This window comes from Eupeodes corollae, chromosome 3 (assembly GCF_945859685.1).
Source record: "Eupeodes corollae chromosome 3, idEupCoro1.1, whole genome shotgun sequence".
NCBI lineage: Eukaryota > Metazoa > Arthropoda > Insecta > Diptera > Syrphidae > Eupeodes > Eupeodes corollae.
In genome coordinates, this window is record NC_079149.1 from 74,034,302 (window position 1) to 74,054,388 (window position 20,087).

A 20,087-nucleotide genomic window follows, 5' to 3' on the forward strand; every position below is an offset into this window, starting at 1 on the left:
ATGTGCCAAACCGCTAATTTCTCTAACCGAGTCAACTCGAGTTAGAATTCAAGTAAACCGAGTTGCAAACCGAGTTAGCCAACTCGGTTTTTTTTCAAATTATTTTCCTTCATCTTATGTTTTGAAAAACTAAAACAAAGGCAAACATTCTAGTGAAGAGATGCATAGTTTTTTTATTAATTCATTTACATAGGTAGGTAGTACAGTACGTAACAAAAAAAAATAGAAAAAATAAAATTAAAAAAAAAAAAATAAATATTAATTCATTTTAAAAACAATAAATAAAATGCAACTTTGGTAGGTACAAAACATAAACAAGGAACTTCATGTTACAGGATTTTTAAATTATTTCATTATATTAAATTATTTCATAAATAATAATTTTGATTAAACTATGTTAATTTGGATTTTTTTGCACTGTTAAGAAACAAGATTTGGTCCACTTTTTTTGGAGCTAACCGATTTCTTCTTTCATTGCACAACAATCCAGCCTTGGAGAACAGCCTTTCCGATGGAACCGACGTAGCGGGTATACATAAGTATTTATGTGCCAGCTTATACAAGGATGGGAACAAACTTCTCTTTTCTTCCCAAAATTCAAGCGGGTTTTTGTTCCGACCGAGGTATTCCAAATCTATATACTGCTTCACCATACCTGCAGCTGAGGAAAAAGGTGTTATTGTAGTTTGTGTCTCAGAAATTTTTTTGTCAAGGACACCCCAGATCTCGTCATCTTCATCGTTGGTTTCGGCGGTTACTTATGGATAAAAATAAAATAATATAAAAATATATACCTATGTATATAATAATATATAATAATAAATAAAAATAAAAATTCAAAATAAATAAGGGATACATTCATATGATAAGTAAAAAATGAGAAATAAATAATACAAATTCAAATACTTACCAGCATTTGAGGTACTAGGTTGACATTGAATACTTGAAGCTGAGCTATTGATCAGGTAATCCCTAAGTTCTTCTATGACCCACATTTGTGCATTATTGGCATGAGATTCAGTTCCAAAACCTTTCTTTTTAAATCGTGGATCCAAAAAGGTCGACTTAGCTGCTGTTCTATTAACTTCATAAATACCAAGACGCTTCTCTATAACAGTTAGTAGATTTCTTTGCAAAAGTTTAGCCGACTCAGTACTTAAATTTTTATTGGCTAATGTCTCTTGAAGTCCTACTACTAGCGGAATGATGCACGATAATGAGGGGTACGACTCTCCTGACAAAATAACTGTTATTTTTTCGAATGGTCGCAAAAGCTTAATTATTTCCTCAATCAAAATCCATTCGTTAAAATCCAGATTAGATGGGGATGCTTCTAAAAGTGGCAATGTAGCGGAAAGAGACACTTTTACTTTTAATAAGCGCTCAAGCATATAAAAAGTGCTATTCCATCGCGTTCGAACGTCTTGCTTTAATTTTAATGTATCGGTATTCATTTGTATTTGCATGTCGTGCAGTGCATATGAGGACTTGGCACTATGGTTAAAATGTGATACTATGCCTCTGCATTTGCTTAATATCTGTGGAATTGAAAGCCGATCATTACTGGGTTGTTCTTCCAAAATTGGTTTATCAATACAGTCTTTTACGGCAAGATTTAATGTATGTGCCACACAGTAATGATTGCGTTTATTTAAAATTTCGCTGACTGCTTTCTTCATAGATGCAGCGTTGTCCGTCACAATGCTTACGACTTTAGCACCTATTTGCCATTCGTCCAATATTTTTCGCATTTTTGTTGCTATATTTTCAGCAGTATGGTTCTCTTCTAATTCGGACGTAGAAATAACCGACGTTTTCATTTTTGCTTGCTCTACGTAGTGAGCCGTTATGCTTATAAAGCATTTGTTGCTATCTGACGTCCAAATGTCTGATGTCAATGCAATATACTCTATTTCTTGTAATTTCTGCATTAAGCATCTTGACTCAATAGAATAACTCTCTTGAAGCATTTCTGCAATTTTTTTTCTTGAGGGAATATTGTATTCAGAGTTGAGCACTTTTGAATACCTTCTAAACCCTTCATTCTCAACTATTTGCAGTGGCTGAAAATCAAGTACTATAAGGTCAACCAAAGCATTATCTGCACTTTTTTGACAAAGTTTTGAAGGCACTATTAATCGCGACTGCCTCAGTCTCTTATTAATAGCAGGAGTTTCTTCTGAATTTGAGGGTTGTGCAATCGCAACATTACGCACTTGTTGGTTTGTAGAAGGTTGTGCATTCGTTCTTTGGATACTGTCAATATCAGTATTTACCTCCCCGTCAGTAATATCTAGGAACTCACCTGGGTGTTTTTTTTTTATATGTCCCATCATTGTACTCGTGTTCCCTGAATACTTATATGAACAAGAACACTTTTTACAAACAACTGTACCTCCTTCTGATTTTTTAAATACTTCCCACACTATTGATTTTTGTCTAGGGCCTGGCATTGTAAGAGTGTAAAGTAATCAACTTTAATTAAAAAAAAACTGAAATATAAATTAAAATTATGCAATAAAAGCAGGAACATCCGTCTCATGGCAAAAGAAAAACCCAATAAGAAAAGAATAAGAAACTAAAATAAAATACTTTTGCAACGGTATGAGAGCAACTCGGGCTTGGCTCTATTTGTATACAAACAAAAAAAAAACTTCTTTTACTCGACTTCAATTCAAATTTCAAACCCATCGGATGCGGTTCGATGAATCAGACAACAAAACAACACAACGAGCGCGGCGCATACACCACACACAACAAACAATCACATCAGATATGTATGTGCAAAAAAAAATGTCAACAAGAGAAAGAGAAAAGAAACCTAACTATACTACCCAACCCAGACCCAACACCCAACCACAACCCACAACCGAATTCCAAACAAGTATTGAATCAGTAAATGCAACTCGGTTAGTATTATAAAAGACAGAGATACTGTTTTTGATTTCCAACTATCGAGATCGACTTTATATACATACACCGATGAAGATGACGACGACGCGACGCACGGCACGGGTTTGTATTACACACTGTGTTTGTTATCGTTCTCTCGGTTCGACCAACTCGGTTTGATTTTTATATTACTCGGTTTGACTCGGTTTAGCTGTAACCCGGGTTGACTCGGTTTATTAACTCGAGTTGACACATCACTAGTGCAGTTCGTTAATAGTGAAAGTGAAGTGAATTATAAAAATAAAATGCCGCCAAAAACTAGTGGTAAAGCAGCTAAAAAAGCCGGAAAGGCACAAAAAAATATCACCAAGACCGATAAGAAGAAGAAGCGCAAGAGGAAGGAAAGCTACGCAATCTACATTTACAAAGTTTTGAAGCAAGTTCATCCTGACACTGGAATTTCATCGAAGGCCATGAGCATCATGAATAGTTTTGTGAACGACATCTTCGAAAGAATTGCTGCTGAAGCCTCTCGCTTAGCTCACTACAACAAGCGTTCAACAATCACAAGTCGGGAAATCCAGACTGCCGTGCGATTGTTGTTGCCTGGTGAACTAGCCAAGCATGCTGTTAGTGAAGGAACAAAGGCGGTTACCAAATACACAAGCTCGAAGTAATTTTTTTTTTATTGAATTTCTTCAAAAATGGCCCTTTTCAGGGCCGCAAAAATATCAATAAGAGATTAGAGAATTGAAAAAAAAATATTTTTTCTACCTGCGGAAAAATTCGTTAAATAAATATTTTTATTTGTGATTGAAGTAATTTTTTTTTATTTAATTTCTTCAAAAATGGCCCTTTTCAGGGCCGCAAAAATATCAATAAGAGATTAGAGAATTGACAAAAAAATATATTTTTTTTTCTACCTGCGGAAAAATTCGTTAAATAAATATTTTTATTTGTGATTGTAAGAGTATTTTCTATGAAAAAAATAAATTTTGTAAATTGTTCCAGACGCCACGTGAATCATGTCGCGTCCAATAGAAACACAAACATTTTTTTTATTGTTCTACGCATCGTGTACAGTCTCGAAGCGTCGCAAAAGTTTTAATAAGAAACTAGAGATTTGAGAAGAAAGGTATATACATATATTTTTTTTGCCTGTGGAATGATTTTATGAATCTATTTTGTTTTTCTTTGTGATTTTTGATTAGAAAATATATTTTCTATCAAAAGAAATACAAAAGTTAGTTCTGTTAATTGTTCCAGACACCACGTGTATCGTGCCGAGTCAAGTAGAAACGAAAAACATACAAAAAATACATTTTATTAAATAATTTTGTTTGTTTTGTTCTACCCATCGTGTCCAGTTATGTCGCTATGTGTACAGTGTACAGTCACGTAGCGTCACAAAAATATCTATAAAATATTAGAGAATTAAATTTGTTTGTGTTTTTTGATGTCAGATGTATGTAATTTCTATGAAAAGAAATACAAAATTCTTGTTATTTTGTTTAAGATTTTTTTTATTGTTCTACGCATCGAGTACAGTCTCGAAGCGTCACAAAATTTTTAATAAGAAACTAGAGAATTTAAAGAAATGTATGTTTTCTTTGCCTGTGGAATACATATTGTTTTTTGTTTTAATTTTTGATTACAAAATATATTTTCTATGAAAAGAAATACAAAACTTACTTTTGTTGATTGTTCCAGACACGACGTGTATCATGCCGAGTCAACTAAAAACAAAAAAATATAAATTTTGTTTGTATTGTTCTACCCATCGTGTCCAGTTATGTCGCTATGTGTACAGTCACGTAGCGTCGCAAAAACATCTAGGTATAAAATATTAGAGAATTAAATTTGTTTGTGTTTTTTGATGTCAGATGTACGTATGTAATTTCTATGAAAAGAAATACAACACTCTTGATATTTTGTTTAAGAATTTTCTTAATTGTTGCGGATATACTTCATGTCGCGTCCAGTCGATAAAAATATATGAAAATATATGTAATTTCTATGAAAAGAAATACAAAACTCTTGATAAATTGTGTAAGAATTTTTTTATTTGTTGCAGGAATGCGTCATGTCGCGTCCAGTCGATAAAAATATATGAAAAACATATGTAATTCCTGAAATAAAATACAAAACTCTTGATATTTTGTTTAAGAATTTTGTAAATTGTTGCAGGTATACGTCATGTCGCGTCTAGTCCATAAAAATACATGAAAACAAATACCTACATTTTGCCAAAGTATTTCGTTTGTATTTTTCTACGCATCGTGTACAGTCACATAGCGTGGAAACATTTCAATAATTACGTAGGTATTAGAGAAATGCAAAAAAAGAAAAATATGTTGTTGTCTTATTTGATAGTAAAAGTATTTTCTATGAAAGATATTTATTGTTGAAGGCATCGCATCGCGTCCAATCACAAAAAAGTAGAAAATAAACAGTACAGTCTCGCCCATACATATCGCATCGTACCTAGTAGCTGTAGTTAGAAAATAGGCGCAAAAATATATATTATTTATTTGTATTGATATTTCCTTTCTTTCTGCCCAATGAGAAATACATATGAATACAAATAAATTAAGTTTGCTTTTGAATACCTATTTCATAAAAAACTATTTTCTGTAGAACAAAAAAAGGACGAAAATAAATGCAAAACTAAATACGTTTTCGGTTGTTCAGTCTCGCCCAGACAAATCGCATCGTGCCTAGTAGCTGTAGTAAGAAAATAGGCGCAAAAATATATTATTTATTTGTATTGATATTTCCTTTCTTTCTGCCCAATGAGAAAAACATATGAATACAAATAAATGAAGTTTGCATTTGCAATACCTATTTCATTAAAAAAAGTATTTTCTGTAGAACAAAAAAGCGCGAAAATAAATGCAAAACAAAATACGTTTCCGTTTGTTCAGTAGTGGTAGTCCCGTAGCGGCGACAGCGCGCGCCGGCCGCGCGGCGGCGTCGCATCGCATCCAGCCACTTCACCACTTATCCCGTCGCCGTTGCTCCACCAGCCCATCGCATCTCAACGCTATCATCGAGATAGTCCAAAAATTCTCCCTCCTTTTTAATAAAAAATTAAAAAAAAAAAGTTTTTATATCTCATTTTAGTATATTTTTTGTAGCCCTGAAAAGGACTGTGGATTTTTGTTTTGATTTCAACTTTGTTTTTCATTGAAATGGAAATTTTACTTCTTTGCCTTTTTAACAGCGACTGCCTTTTTTGGCTTGGCTGCTGCTGTGGCTGATTTTGCTTTTGGCACTTTAGGTTTAGGCGCGGCTGCCTTTGCTTTTGTTGGCTTTGCCTTAACTGCACTCGTTTTTTTAACACTTTTCACTTTTGGTTTTTCCACCTTCTTTTTATCTGCACTGGCACTTTTTTTTGTTGTGGCGGCTACTTTTTTTACTTTCTTTTCACCAGACACTTTTTTTAATTTTTTGTCACCAGCAGCGGCAGCTTTTGGTTTGGCGGCAGATTTTTTCTTCTCAGCAGACTTGGCCTTTGGTTCCTTGTTGGCACTAGGCGACAATTTAAAAGAACCCGCAGCTCCTTTTCCTTTGGTTTGCACTAATTTACCACTTATTACAGCACCTTTTAAATATTTTTTTATAAACGGAGCAAGTTTTTGTACATCAACTTTGTAAGTAGCAGCAATATATTTTTTGATTGCCAAAAGGGAAGAACCACCGCGATCTTTCAATGTTTTAATTGCCGCATCCACCATTTGCTGAGTCGGAGGATGAGTTGGTGCCGATTTTGGTTTTTTTGACCCACTTGCGGCGGCAGCTTTTTTTGGTTTTTTTTCCGCAACGATTGCAGGAGACGTAGCTACAGTATCTGCCATTTTGAATTCACTATCACTATTATTAATCACTTTAGAGCACAATTTTAAGAAATAGAAACACGTTTTTGTTAAAATTGCGCCAAATCCGCACCTACAGAAACGGCTAAATGAGAATCAAAGAGAGCGAAGGTATACAAAAAATTCATTTTGTACATAATTTGTACACTTTTGCAACTTAGTTTCCTCTTAAAACTTCAAAAATTTACGTCTTTTCGACCTAAATATTATAAAACAATTGACAAAATTTATTCTTACAATAATAATAGATAATTTAATAAATAATTTGATTGAAAAAACACTATCTATCAATGCATTAATAACAATTAAAGTAAATGTTTGGTGGTATTTTTTTAATACTTACCAACAAGAATGTTTATATTTAATAAATTAAACATATTTTCAGCTTGAAATTATTTTTAACATAAAGCTGATAGTTTATTTAAACTAAATAACTAAAAATTTCATCAAATTCTTACTTAATTTCTTTTTAATAAAATTAAAACAATATGGGTAATGAAACGCGTAGCACTAGCTGTTTCTTAGAAAATTTGTTAAACATTATCCCAAGCAAGAAAACAAATGAAAAACTATATTTATATTATTTTGTTCATAAATATTAAATATTTAATCCATAACAAACATTAAAATACCAAAAATTTAAACAAATAATCAAGCAATCAAAACTCATAAACTATCGAATATTCGCTTGCCAAGGTTTACAAATTCACATTTGTATTACAAAAATCTGTACATTGAAAAAAAAACTTTCTTGCTTCAAAATTTGCCTTCAGATATATAAAAAAAAACAAAGCATAGACTTATAAAATACATCATTGAAATATTAAAAATTAAAACACACAAAACTCAAACATTTTCGAGTATTGACTTGCTTAGTAGACAAATTCACATTTTTACGAGTATTACAAAAAACTGTACATAGAAAAAAATTCTTACTTGAAAATTTGCCTTCAGACATAAAAAAAAGAAGCAATGCCTTATAAAATAACTATAATTAAAAAAGAAAAACAAAATTCATAAATTTTCGAGCATTGGCTTGCGTAGGTATAAATATTTTCATTTGTATGATAAAAACTATGCATAGAAAGCAAGCAATAACATTTTCAAAATTTGCCTTCAAAGTAAATTATCACATTATCTTTCTACCTAAAATAAAAAAAAAATCGTGGAAATCGATAGGTACGTAATTACTAGATTGAATTAAAATTCATTTATATCTCTTTTAAATATTTTGTGGTCCTGAAAAGGACCGTTGAATATTTTTTTTAACCTCGATGATTTAAGCACGTTCGCCACGGATGCGTCTGGCCAATTGAATGTCTTTTGGCATAATTGTGACACGTTTGGCATGGATGGCGCACAAATTTGTGTCTTCAAACAGGCCAACCAAATAAGCTTCACTTGCTTCTTGAAGCGCCATAACAGCTGAGCTCTGGAAACGCAAATCTGTTTTGAAATCTTGAGCAATTTCACGAACTAAACGTTGGAAAGGCAATTTACGAATTAACAATTCGGTGCTTTTCTGATAACGACGAATCTCACGAAGAGCCACTGTTCCAGGACGATAACGATGTGGTTTCTTTACACCTCCTGTTGCTGGAGCACTTTTACGAGCTGCCTTTGTTGCCAGTTGCTTACGTGGGGCTTTTCCACCAGTCGATTTACGGGCAGTTTGCTTTGTACGAGCCATGATTTCACTTTTTTTCACTTCACTAATAAACACAACACTTTTGTTCACAATTTTTTTAGAAAAATCGAATGTAGATTTCTGTTTAAGTCATTAAATTGGCTATTCATGTTTCCGTTCGACTGTTTTTTTCATTTTCGTTGTCGATTTATTTGGCCAATCAAAATTAAGAATTGTTATGAAAAATAAGTATAAATACTTGTGGTATTTCGAGCGAAGAGCCACAGTTTAACAGTGACTCTTGTGCAGTGCAGTTCTCTAGTTCAGTTTAAGTGTTTTTTTAATTAAATAAATAAAAATGACTGGTCGTGGTAAAGGAGGAAAAGGTTTGGGCAAAGGCGGAGCTAAGCGGCATCGTAAGGTATTGCGTGATAACATTCAAGGAATCACGAAACCAGCAATTCGTCGATTGGCTCGTCGTGGAGGTGTAAAACGTATTTCTGGTTTGATTTACGAAGAAACACGTGGAGTGTTGAAAGTTTTTCTGGAAAATGTTATCCGAGATGCCGTTACTTACACCGAACACGCTAAGCGTAAGACAGTTACAGCTATGGATGTAGTTTACGCTTTGAAGAGACAAGGGCGTACTCTTTACGGTTTCGGAGGTTAAGAATTTTATTCGAAACAAACAATCGGTCCTTTTCAGGACCACAATTAAATATAAAAGAGATTGAAAATAGAAATCATACACCGTTGACGAACAAAATACCTAATTTTTTTTCATTTGCCAATGAATATATGTATGTATATACTAAATACCTGATGATTATCAAAAAAAATTATTTTGCTAATTTACTTACTTTTTTGTACCAAAATATTTTTTTTGAAATGGAAACATAAAATAAAATTCCTTTTTGTGAAAAATTTTTTTTTTTGCTTTAGTCGCAAAAACATATTTTATTCCTTGTATTATTCTTTTTTCGAAATGGAAACAAAAATTAAATAAAATTCCTTTTTCTGAAATTTTTTTTGTTGCTTTGCATATTTTATTCTTTTTTCCGTAGAAAAATTTTTTTTTTTTGCTGCTTTACGGATTGGATACGAACAAATATTTCTTTTTCCAAAGGAAGAAAAAACATTTGTTTGTTGCTTTCTTTTTCTTCGTACGAGAATATTTTAGAATATATACAAAAAATTGAAAAATAAACACATCTCTTAATAGAAATTATTGGATACGAACAAATATTTCTTTTTGCAGAGGAAGAAAAAAACATTTTTTGTTTGTTGGTTTCTTTTTCTTTGAAAAAAAATAAAAAATATTTTTTCCGAACTGAAAAAAAAATGTTTTGTTGCTTTACGGATTGGATACGAACAAATATTTCTTTTTCTTCGTACCAGAATATTTTAAAATTGCTATATACCTACAAGAAATTGAAAAATAACCACATCTTTTAACAGAAATTAGAATTGCATACGAACAAATATTTCTTTTTCCAAAGAAAGAAAAAAACATGTTTGTTGGTTTCTATTTCTTTGAAAAAAAAAAAAATAAAAAATATTTTTTCCGAACTGAAAAAAAAATGTTTTGTTGCTTTACGGATTGGATACGAACAAATATTTCTTTTTGCAAAGGAAGAAAAAACATTTGTTTGGTTTCTTCTTCTTTGAAAAAAAAATGTGTTGCTTTACGGATTGGATACAAACAAATATTTCTTTTTGCAAAGAAAGAAAAAACATTTGTTTGTTGGTTTCTTCTTCTTCGTATTTTAAAATATATAAAAAAAATGAAAAATATACACATCTCTTAATAGAAATTATTTGTCGTCCTGAAAAGGACGGTTTTTTTTTTGTTTGCTGTCACTACATAGATTTAAGCACTTTTCTCTGTCTTCTTTGGCAACAAAACAGCTTGAATATTTGGAAGAACACCTCCTTGTGCGATTGTGACTCCAGAAAGTAATTTATTCAATTCCTCGTCGTTCCGAATAGCCAATTGCAAATGGCGGGGAATAATTCTAGTTTTTTTGTTGTCACGAGCAGCATTTCCCGCCAATTCCAAGACTTCTGCCGCCAAATATTCCATCACAGCTGCCAAATACACAGGGGCACCGGCTCCGACGCGCTCAGCATAGTTTCCCTTTCGCAGCAGACGATGAATACGACCAACAGGGAATTGTAATCCAGCACGATTAGAGCGGGACTTTGCCTTTCCCTTCACTTTTCCACCTTTACCACGACCAGACATTTTATATTATTGTTTTTTAAATATATTTTACAAAAGAAAAAACACAAGAGAGCTCACTATTTCACTGTTCACTGTATCACTGCACACTGTAGAATGACAAAATTTTCGAACTGTGCGCTGTCTTTTATCTAAATTTTCGTATGCTCGCACACAGAAAAAAGAGGGTTGTGGCCTTAGAAAGCCGTTGTGGAAAGAGACAATATAATTCGTGAGTTTTTCAGAAAAATTCACAGTTCTCGTTCAGTCGTCATTGTGTGCAGTTCGTTAATAGTGAAAGTGAAGTGAATTATAAAAATAAAATGCCGCCAAAAACTAGTGGTAAAGCAGCTAAAAAAGCCGGAAAGGCACAAAAAAATATCACCAAGACCGATAAGAAGAAGAAGCGCAAGAGGAAGGAAAGCTACGCAATCTACATTTACAAAGTTTTGAAGCAAGTTCATCCTGACACTGGAATTTCATCGAAGGCCATGAGCATCATGAATAGTTTTGTGAACGACATCTTCGAAAGAATTGCTGCTGAAGCCTCTCGCTTAGCTCACTACAACAAGCGTTCAACAATCACAAGTCGGGAAATCCAGACTGCCGTGCGATTGTTGTTGCCTGGTGAACTAGCCAAGCATGCTGTTAGTGAAGGAACAAAGGCGGTTACCAAATACACAAGCTCGAAGTAATTTTTTTTTTATTGAATTTCTTCAAAAATGGCCCTTTTCAGGGCCGCAAAAATATCAATAAGAGATTAGAGAATTGAAAAAAAAATATTTTTTCTACCTGCGGAAAAATTCGTTAAATAAATATTTTTATTTGTGATTGAAGTAATTTTTTTTTATTTAATTTCTTCAAAAATGGCCCTTTTCAGGGCCGCAAAAATATCAATAAGAGATTAGAGAATTGACAAAAAAATATATTTTTTTTTCTACCTGCGGAAAAATTCGTTAAATAAATATTTTTATTTGTGATTGTAAGAGTATTTTCTATGAAAAAAATAAATTTTGTAAATTGTTCCAAACGCCACGTGAATCATGTCGCGTCCAATAGAAACACAAACATTTTTTTTATTGTTCTACGCATCGTGTACAGTCTCGAAGCGTCGCAAAAGTTTTAATAAGAAACTAGAGATTTGAGAAGAAAGGTATATACATATATTTTTTTTGCCTGTGGAATGATTTTATGAATCTATTTTGTTTTTCTTTGTGATTTTTGATTAGAAAATATATTTTCTATCAAAAGAAATACAAAAGTTAGTTCTGTTAATTGTTCCAGACACCACGTGTATCGTGCCGAGTCAAGTAGAAACGAAAAACATACAAAAAATACATTTTATTAAATAATTTTGTTTGTTTTGTTCTACCCATCGTGTCCAGTTATGTCGCTATGTGTACAGTGTACAGTCACGTAGCGTCACAAAAATATCTATAAAATATTAGAGAATTAAATTTGTTTGTGTTTTTTGATGTCAGATGTATGTAATTTCTATGAAAAGAAATACAAAATTCTTGTTATTTTGTTTAAGATTTTTTTTATTGTTCTACGCATCGAGTACAGTCTCGAAGCGTCACAAAATTTTTAATAAGAAACTAGAGAATTTAAAGAAATGTATGTTTTCTTTGCCTGTGGAATACATATTGTTTTTTGTTTTAATTTTTGATTACAAAATATATTTTCTATGAAAAGAAATACAAAACTTACTTTTGTTGATTGTTCCAGACACGACGTGTATCATGCCGAGTCAACTAAAAACAAAAAAATATAAATTTTGTTTGTATTGTTCTACCCATCGTGTCCAGTTATGTCGCTATGTGTACAGTCACGTAGCGTCGCAAAAACATCTAGGTATAAAATATTAGAGAATTAAATTTGTTTGTGTTTTTTGATGTCAGATGTACGTATGTAATTTCTATGAAAAGAAATACAACACTCTTGATATTTTGTTTAAGAATTTTCTTAATTGTTGCGGATATACTTCATGTCGCGTCCAGTCGATAAAAATATATGAAAATATATGTAATTTCTATGAAAAGAAATACAAAACTCTTGATAAATTGTGTAAGAATTTTTTTATTTGTTGCAGGAATGCGTCATGTCGCGTCCAGTCGATAAAAATATATGAAAAACATATGTAATTCCTGAAATAAAATACAAAACTCTTGATATTTTGTTTAAGAATTTTGTAAATTGTTGCAGGTATACGTCATGTCGCGTCTAGTCCATAAAAATACATGAAAACAAATACCTACATTTTGCCAAAGTATTTCGTTTGTATTTTTCTACGCATCGTGTACAGTCACATAGCGTGGAAACATTTCAATAATTACGTAGGTATTAGAGAAATGCAAAAAAAGAAAAATATGTTGTTGTCTTATTTGATAGTAAAAGTATTTTCTATGAAAGATATTTATTGTTGAAGGCATCGCATCGCGTCCAATCACAAAAAAGTAGAAAATAAACAGTACAGTCTCGCCCATACATATCGCATCGTACCTAGTAGCTGTAGTTAGAAAATAGGCGCAAAAATATATATTATTTATTTGTATTGATATTTCCTTTCTTTCTGCCCAATGAGAAATACATATGAATACAAATAAATTAAGTTTGCTTTTGAATACCTATTTCATAAAAAAACTATTTTCTGTAGAACAAAAAAAGGACGAAAATAAATGCAAAACTAAATACGTTTTCGGTTGTTCAGTCTCGCCCAGACAAATCGCATCGTGCCTAGTAGCTGTAGTAAGAAAATAGGCGCAAAAATATATTATTTATTTGTATTGATATTTCCTTTCTTTCTGCCCAATGAGAAAAACATATGAATACAAATAAATGAAGTTTGCATTTGCAATACCTATTTCATTAAAAAAAGTATTTTCTGTAGAACAAAAAAGCGCGAAAATAAATGCAAAACAAAATACGTTTCCGTTTGTTCAGTAGTGGTAGTCCCGTAGCGGCGACAGCGCGCGCCGGCCGCGCGGCGGCGTCGCATCGCATCCAGCCACTTCACCACTTATCCCGTCGCCGTTGCTCCACCAGCCCATCGCATCTCAACGCTATCATCGAGATAGTCCAAAAATTCTCCCTCCTTTTTAATAAAAAATTAAAAAAAAAAAGTTTTTATATCTCATTTTAGTATATTTTTTGTAGCCCTGAAAAGGACTGTGGATTTTTGTTTTGATTTCAACTTTGTTTTTCATTGAAATGGAAATTTTACTTCTTTGCCTTTTTAACAGCGACTGCCTTTTTTGGCTTGGCTGCTGCTGTGGCTGATTTTGCTTTTGGCACTTTAGGTTTAGGCGCGGCTGCCTTTGCTTTTGTTGGCTTTGCCTTAACTGCACTCGTTTTTTTAACACTTTTCACTTTTGGTTTTTCCACCTTCTTTTTATCTGCACTGGCACTTTTTTTTGTTGTGGCGGCTACTTTTTTTACTTTCTTTTCACCAGACACTTTTTTTAATTTTTTGTCACCAGCAGCGGCAGCTTTTGGTTTGGCGGCAGATTTTTTCTTCTCAGCAGACTTGGCCTTTGGTTCCTTGTTGGCACTAGGCGACAATTTAAAAGAACCCGCAGCTCCTTTTCCTTTGGTTTGCACTAATTTACCACTTATTACAGCACCTTTTAAATATTTTTTTATAAACGGAGCAAGTTTTTGTACATCAACTTTGTAAGTAGCAGCAATATATTTTTTGATTGCCAAAAGGGAAGAACCACCGCGATCTTTCAATGTTTTAATTGCCGCATCCACCATTTGCTGAGTCGGAGGATGAGTTGGTGCCGATTTTGGTTTTTTTGACCCACTTGCGGCGGCAGCTTTTTTTGGTTTTTTTTCCGCAACGATTGCAGGAGACGTAGCTACAGTATCTGCCATTTTGAATTCACTATTATTAATCACTTTAGAGCACAATTTTAAGAAATAGAAACACGTTTTTGTTAAAATTGCGCCAAATCCGCACCTACAGAAACGGCTAAATGAGAATCAAAGAGAGCGAAGGTATACAAAAAATTCATTTTGTACATAATTTGTACACTTTTGCAACTTAGTTTCCTCTTAAAACTTCAAAAATTTACGTCTTTTCGACCTAAATATTATAAAACAATTGACAAAATTTATTCTTACAATAATAATAGATAATTTAATAAATAATTTGATTGAAAAAACACTATCTATCAATGCATTAATAACAATTAAAGTAAATGTTTGGTGGTATTTTTTTAATACTTACCAACAAGAATGTTTATATTTAATAAATTAAACATATTTTCAGCTTGAAATTATTTTTAACATAAAGCTGATAGTTTATTTAAACTAAATAACTAAAAATTTCATCAAATTCTTACTTAATTTCTTTTTAATAAAATTAAAACAATATGGGTAATGAAACGCGTAGCATTTTTTCCCTAGGCTGTGACTTTTTCTTAGAAAATTTGTTAAACATTATCCCAAGCAAGAAAACAAATGAAAAACTATATTTATATTATTTTGTTCATAAATATTAAATATTTAATCCATAACAAACATTAAAATACCAAAAATTTAAACAAATAATCAAGCAATCAAAACTCATAAACTATCGAATATTCGCTTGCCAAGGTTTACAAATTCACATTTGTATTACAAAAATCTGTACATTGAAAAAAAAACTTTCTTGCTTCAAAATTTGCCTTCAGATATATAAAAAAAAACAAAGCATAGACTTATAAAATACATCATTGAAATATTAAAAATTAAAACACACAAAACTCAAACATTTTCGAGTATTGACTTGCTTAGTAGACAAATTCACATTTTTACGAGTATTACAAAAAACTGTACATAGAAAAAAATTCTTACTTGAAAATTTGCCTTCAGACATAAAAAAAAGAAGCAATGCCTTATAAAATAACTATAATTAAAAAAGAAAAACAAAATTCATAAATTTTCGAGCATTGGCTTGCGTAGGTATAAATATTTTCATTTGTATGATAAAAACTATGCATAGAAAGCAAGCAATAACATTTTCAAAATTTGCCTTCAAAGTAAATTATCACATTATCTTTCTACCTAAAATAAAAAAAAAATCGTGGAAATCGATAGGTACGTAATTACTAGATTGAATTAAAATTCATTTATATCTCTTTTAAATATTTTGTGGTCCTGAAAAGGACCGTTGAATATTTTTTTTAACCTCGATGATTTAAGCACGTTCGCCACGGATGCGTCTGGCCAATTGAATGTCTTTTGGCATAATTGTGACACGTTTGGCATGGATGGCGCACAAATTTGTGTCTTCAAACAGGCCAACCAAATAAGCTTCACTTGCTTCTTGAAGCGCCATAACAGCTGAGCTCTGGAAACGCAAATCTGTTTTGAAATCTTGAGCAATTTCACGAACTAAACGTTGGAAAGGCAATTTACGAATTAACAATTCGGTGCTTTTCTGATAACGACGAATCTCACGAAGAGCCACTGTTCCAGGACGATAACGATGTGGTTTCTTTACACCTCCTGTTGCTGGAGCACTTTTACGAGCTGCCTTTGTTGCCAGTTGCTTACGTGGGGCTTTTCCACCAGTCGATTTACGGGCAGTTTGCTTTGTACGAGCCATGATTTCACTTTTTTTCACTTCACTAATAAACACAACACTTTTGTTCACAATTTTTTTAGAAAAATCGAATGTAGATTTCTGTTTAAGTCATTAAATTGGCTATTCATGTTTCCGTTCGACTGTTTTTTTCATTTTCGTTGTCGATTTATTTGGCCAATCAAAATTAAGAATTGTTATGAAAAATAAGTATAAATACTTGTGGTATTTCGAGCGAAGAGCCACAGTTTAACAGTGACTCTTGTGCAGTGCAGTTCTCTAGTTCAGTTTAAGTGTTTTTTTAATTAAATAAATAAAAATGACTGGTCGTGGTAAAGGAGGAAAAGGTTTGGGCAAAGGCGGAGCTAAGCGGCATCGTAAGGTATTGCGTGATAACATTCAAGGAATCACGAAACCAGCAATTCGTCGATTGGCTCGTCGTGGAGGTGTAAAACGTATTTCTGGTTTGATTTACGAAGAAACACGTGGAGTGTTGAAAGTTTTTCTGGAAAATGTTATCCGAGATGCCGTTACTTACACCGAACACGCTAAGCGTAAGACAGTTACAGCTATGGATGTAGTTTACGCTTTGAAGAGACAAGGGCGTACTCTTTACGGTTTCGGAGGTTAAGAATTTTATTCGAAACAAACAATCGGTCCTTTTCAGGACCACAATTAAATATAAAAGAGATTGAAAATAGAAATCATACACCGTTGACGAACAAAATACCTAATTTTTTTTCATTTGCCAATGAATATATGTATGTATATACTAAATACCTGATGATTATCAAAAAAAATTATTTTGCTAATTTACTTACTTTTTTGTACCAAAATATTTTTTTTGAAATGGAAACATAAAATAAAATTCCTTTTTGTGAAAAATTTTTTTTTTTGCTTTAGTCGCAAAAACATATTTTATTCCTTGTATTATTCTTTTTTCGAAATGGAAACAAAAATTAAATAAAATTCCTTTTTCTGAAATTTTTTTTGTTGCTTTGCATATTTTATTCTTTTTTCCGTAGAAAAATTTTTTTTTTTTGCTGCTTTACGGATTGGATACGAACAAATATTTCTTTTTCCAAAGGAAGAAAAAACATTTGTTTGTTGCTTTCTTTTTCTTCGTACGAGAATATTTTAGAATATATACAAAAAATTGAAAAATAAACACATCTCTTAATAGAAATTATTGGATACGAACAAATATTTCTTTTTGCAGAGGAAGAAAAAAACATTTTTTGTTTGTTGGTTTCTTTTTCTTTGAAAAAAAATAAAAAATATTTTTTCCGAACTGAAAAAAAAATGTTTTGTTGCTTTACGGATTGGATACGAACAAATATTTCTTTTTCTTCGTACCAGAATATTTTAAAATTGCTATATACCTACAAGAAATTGAAAAATAACCACATCTTTTAACAGAAATTAGAATTGCATACGAACAAATATTTCTTTTTCCAAAGAAAGAAAAAAACATGTTTGTTGGTTTCTATTTCTTTGAAAAAAAAAAAAATAAAAAATATTTTTTCCGAACTGAAAAAAAAATGTTTTGTTGCTTTACGGATTGGATACGAACAAATATTTCTTTTTGCAAAGGAAGAAAAAACATTTGTTTGGTTTCTTCTTCTTTGAAAAAAAAATGTGTTGCTTTACGGATTGGATACAAACAAATATTTCTTTTTGCAAAGAAAGAAAAAACATTTGTTTGTTGGTTTCTTCTTCTTCGTATTTTAAAATATATAAAAAAAATGAAAAATATACACATCTCTTAATAGAAATTATTTGTCGTCCTGAAAAGGACGGTTTTTTTTTTGTTTGCTGTCACTACATAGATTTAAGCACTTTTCTCTGTCTTCTTTGGCAACAAAACAGCTTGAATATTTGGAAGAACACCTCCTTGTGCGATTGTGACTCCAGAAAGTAATTTATTCAATTCCTCGTCGTTCCGAATAGCCAATTGCAAATGGCGGGGAATAATTCTAGTTTTTTTGTTGTCACGAGCAGCATTTCCCGCCAATTCCAAGACTTCTGCCGCCAAATATTCCATCACAGCTGCCAAATACACAGGGGCACCGGCTCCGACGCGCTCAGCATAGTTTCCCTTTCGCAGCAGACGATGAATACGACCAACAGGGAATTGTAATCCAGCACGATTAGAGCGGGACTTTGCCTTTCCCTTCACTTTTCCACCTTTACCACGACCAGACATTTTATATTATTGTTTTTTAAATATTTTTTACAAAAGAAAAAACACAAGAGAGCTCACTATTTCACTGTTCACTGTATCACTGCACACTGTAGAATGACAAAATTTTCGAACTGTGCGCTGTCTTTTATCTAAATTTTCGTATGCTCGCACACAGAAAAAAGAGGGTTGTGGCCTTAGAAAGCCGTTGTGGAAAGAGACAATATAATTCGTGAGTTTTTCAGAAAAATTCACAGTTCTCGTTCAGTCGTCATTGTGTGCAGTTCGTTAATAGTGAAAGTGAAGTGAATTATAAAAATAAAATGCCGCCAAAAACTAGTGGTAAAGCAGCTAAAAAAGCCGGAAAGGCACAAAAAAATATCACCAAGACCGATAAGAAGAAGAAGCGCAAGAGGAAGGAAAGCTACGCAATCTACATTTACAAAGTTTTGAAGCAAGTTCATCCTGACACTGGAATTTCATCGAAGGCCATGAGCATCATGAATAGTTTTGTGAACGACATCTTCGAAAGAATTGCTGCTGAAGCCTCTCGCTTAGCTCACTACAACAAGCGTTCAACAATCACAAGTCGGGAAATCCAGACTGCCGTGCGATTGTTGTTGCCTGGTGAACTAGCCAAGCATGCTGTTAGTGAAGGAACAAAGGCGGTTACCAAATACACAAGCTCGAAGTAATTTTTTTTTTATTGAATTTCTTCAAAAATGGCCCTTTTCAGGGCCGCAAAAATATCAATAAGAGATTAGAGAATTGACAAAAAAATATATTTTTTTTTCTACCTGCGGAAAAATTCGTTAAATAAATATTTTTATTTGTGATTGTAAGAGTATTTTCTATGAAAAAAATAAATTTTGTAAATTGTTCCAGACGCCACGTGAATCATGTCGCGTCCAATAGAAACACAAACATTTTTTTTATTGTTCTACGCATCGTGTACAGTCTCGAAGCGTCGCAAAAGTTTTAATAAGAAACTAGAGATTTGAGAAGAAAGGTATATACATATATTTTTTTTGCCTGTGGAATGATTTTATGAATCTATTTTGTTTTTCTTTGTGATTTTTGATTAGAAAATATATTTTCTATCAAAAGAAATACAAAAGTTAGTTCTGTTAATTGTTCCAGACACCACGTGTATCGTGCCGAGTCAAGTAGAAACGAAAAACATACAAAAAATACATTTTATTAAATAATTTTGTTTGTTTTGTTCTACCCATCGTGTCCAGTTATGTCGCTATGTGTACAGTGTACAGTCACGTAGCGTCACAAAAATATCTATAAAATATTAGAGAATTAAATTTGTTTGTGTTTTTTGATGTCAGATGTATGTAATTTCTATGAAAAGAAATACAAAATTCTTGTTATTTTGTTTAAGATTTTTTTTATTGTTCTACGCATCGAGTACAGTCTCGAAGCGTCACAAAATTTTTAATAAGAAACTAGAGAATTTAAAGAAATGTATGTTTTCTTTGCCTGTGGAATACATATTGTTTTTTGTTTTAATTTTTGATTACAAAATATATTTTCTATGAAAAGAAATACAAAACTTACTTTTGTTGATTGTTCCAGACACGACGTGTATCATGCCGAGTCAACTAAAAACAAAAAAATATAAATTTTGTTTGTATTGTTCTACCCATCGTGTCCAGTTATGTCGCTATGTGTACAGTCACGTAGCGTCGCAAAAACATCTAGGTATAAAATAT

General features: G+C 32.2%; 4 protein-coding genes across 4 annotated transcripts; all 4 read right to left on the reverse strand.

Annotated features, from left to right (window-relative positions):
• Nucleotides 1-19: 19 nt before the first annotated feature.
• Nucleotides 20-3,137, reverse strand: LOC129951390 (E3 SUMO-protein ligase ZBED1-like). The gene is made up of 2 exons (XM_056063510.1): nucleotides 911-3,137; nucleotides 20-757 (listed from the first exon to the last, which is right to left on the reverse strand). The coding sequence occupies exons 1-2, from the start codon at nucleotides 2,451-2,453 to the stop codon at nucleotides 393-395; spliced, it is 1,908 nt and encodes a 635-aa protein (XP_055919485.1). The 5' UTR covers nucleotides 2,454-3,137; the 3' UTR covers nucleotides 20-392.
• Nucleotides 3,138-8,046: 4,909 nt separating this feature from the next.
• LOC129950591 (histone H3-like) lies at nucleotides 8,047-16,208 on the reverse strand. The gene is made up of 2 exons (XM_056062521.1): nucleotides 15,810-16,208; nucleotides 8,047-8,457 (listed from the first exon to the last, which is right to left on the reverse strand). The coding sequence occupies exons 1-2, from the start codon at nucleotides 16,206-16,208 to the stop codon at nucleotides 8,047-8,049; spliced, it is 810 nt and encodes a 269-aa protein (XP_055918496.1).
• LOC129952445 (histone H2A) lies at nucleotides 10,260-10,639 on the reverse strand. Its single transcript, XM_056065029.1, has one exon. The coding sequence runs from the start codon at nucleotides 10,637-10,639 to the stop codon at nucleotides 10,265-10,267; it is 375 nt and encodes a 124-aa protein (XP_055921004.1). The 3' UTR covers nucleotides 10,260-10,264.
• Nucleotides 16,209-18,010: 1,802 nt separating the features above from the next.
• LOC129952447 (histone H2A) lies at nucleotides 18,011-18,390 on the reverse strand. The gene has a single exon (XM_056065030.1). It carries the CDS (start codon nucleotides 18,388-18,390, stop codon nucleotides 18,016-18,018), a length of 375 nt encoding a protein of 124 aa, XP_055921005.1. The 3' UTR covers nucleotides 18,011-18,015.
• Between the last annotated feature and the right edge of the window lie 1,697 nt (nucleotides 18,391-20,087).

Bases quoted from the DNA above. Each gene is read 5' to 3' on its own strand.
- LOC129951390 (XM_056063510.1), bottom strand. From the start codon at position 2,453: ATGCCAGGCCCTAGACAAAAATCAATAGTGTGGGAAGTATTTAAAAAA. The intron at 758-910 runs GTAAGTATTTGA...TTTATCCATAAG, and splicing joins ACCTAGTACCTCAAATGCTG to TAACCGCCGAAACCAACGAT.
- LOC129952445 (XM_056065029.1), bottom strand. From the start codon at position 10,639: ATGTCTGGTCGTGGTAAAGGTGGAAAAGTGAAGGGAAAGGCAAAGTCC.
- LOC129950591 (XM_056062521.1), bottom strand. From the start codon at position 16,208: ATGGCTCGTACAAAGCAAACTGCCCGTAAATCGACTGGTGGAAAAGCC. The intron at 8,458-15,809 runs GAACGTGCTTAA...AAAAGTGAAATC, and splicing joins TGGCCAGACGCATCCGTGGC to ATGGCTCGTACAAAGCAAAC.
- LOC129952447 (XM_056065030.1), bottom strand. From the start codon at position 18,390: ATGTCTGGTCGTGGTAAAGGTGGAAAAGTGAAGGGAAAGGCAAAGTCC.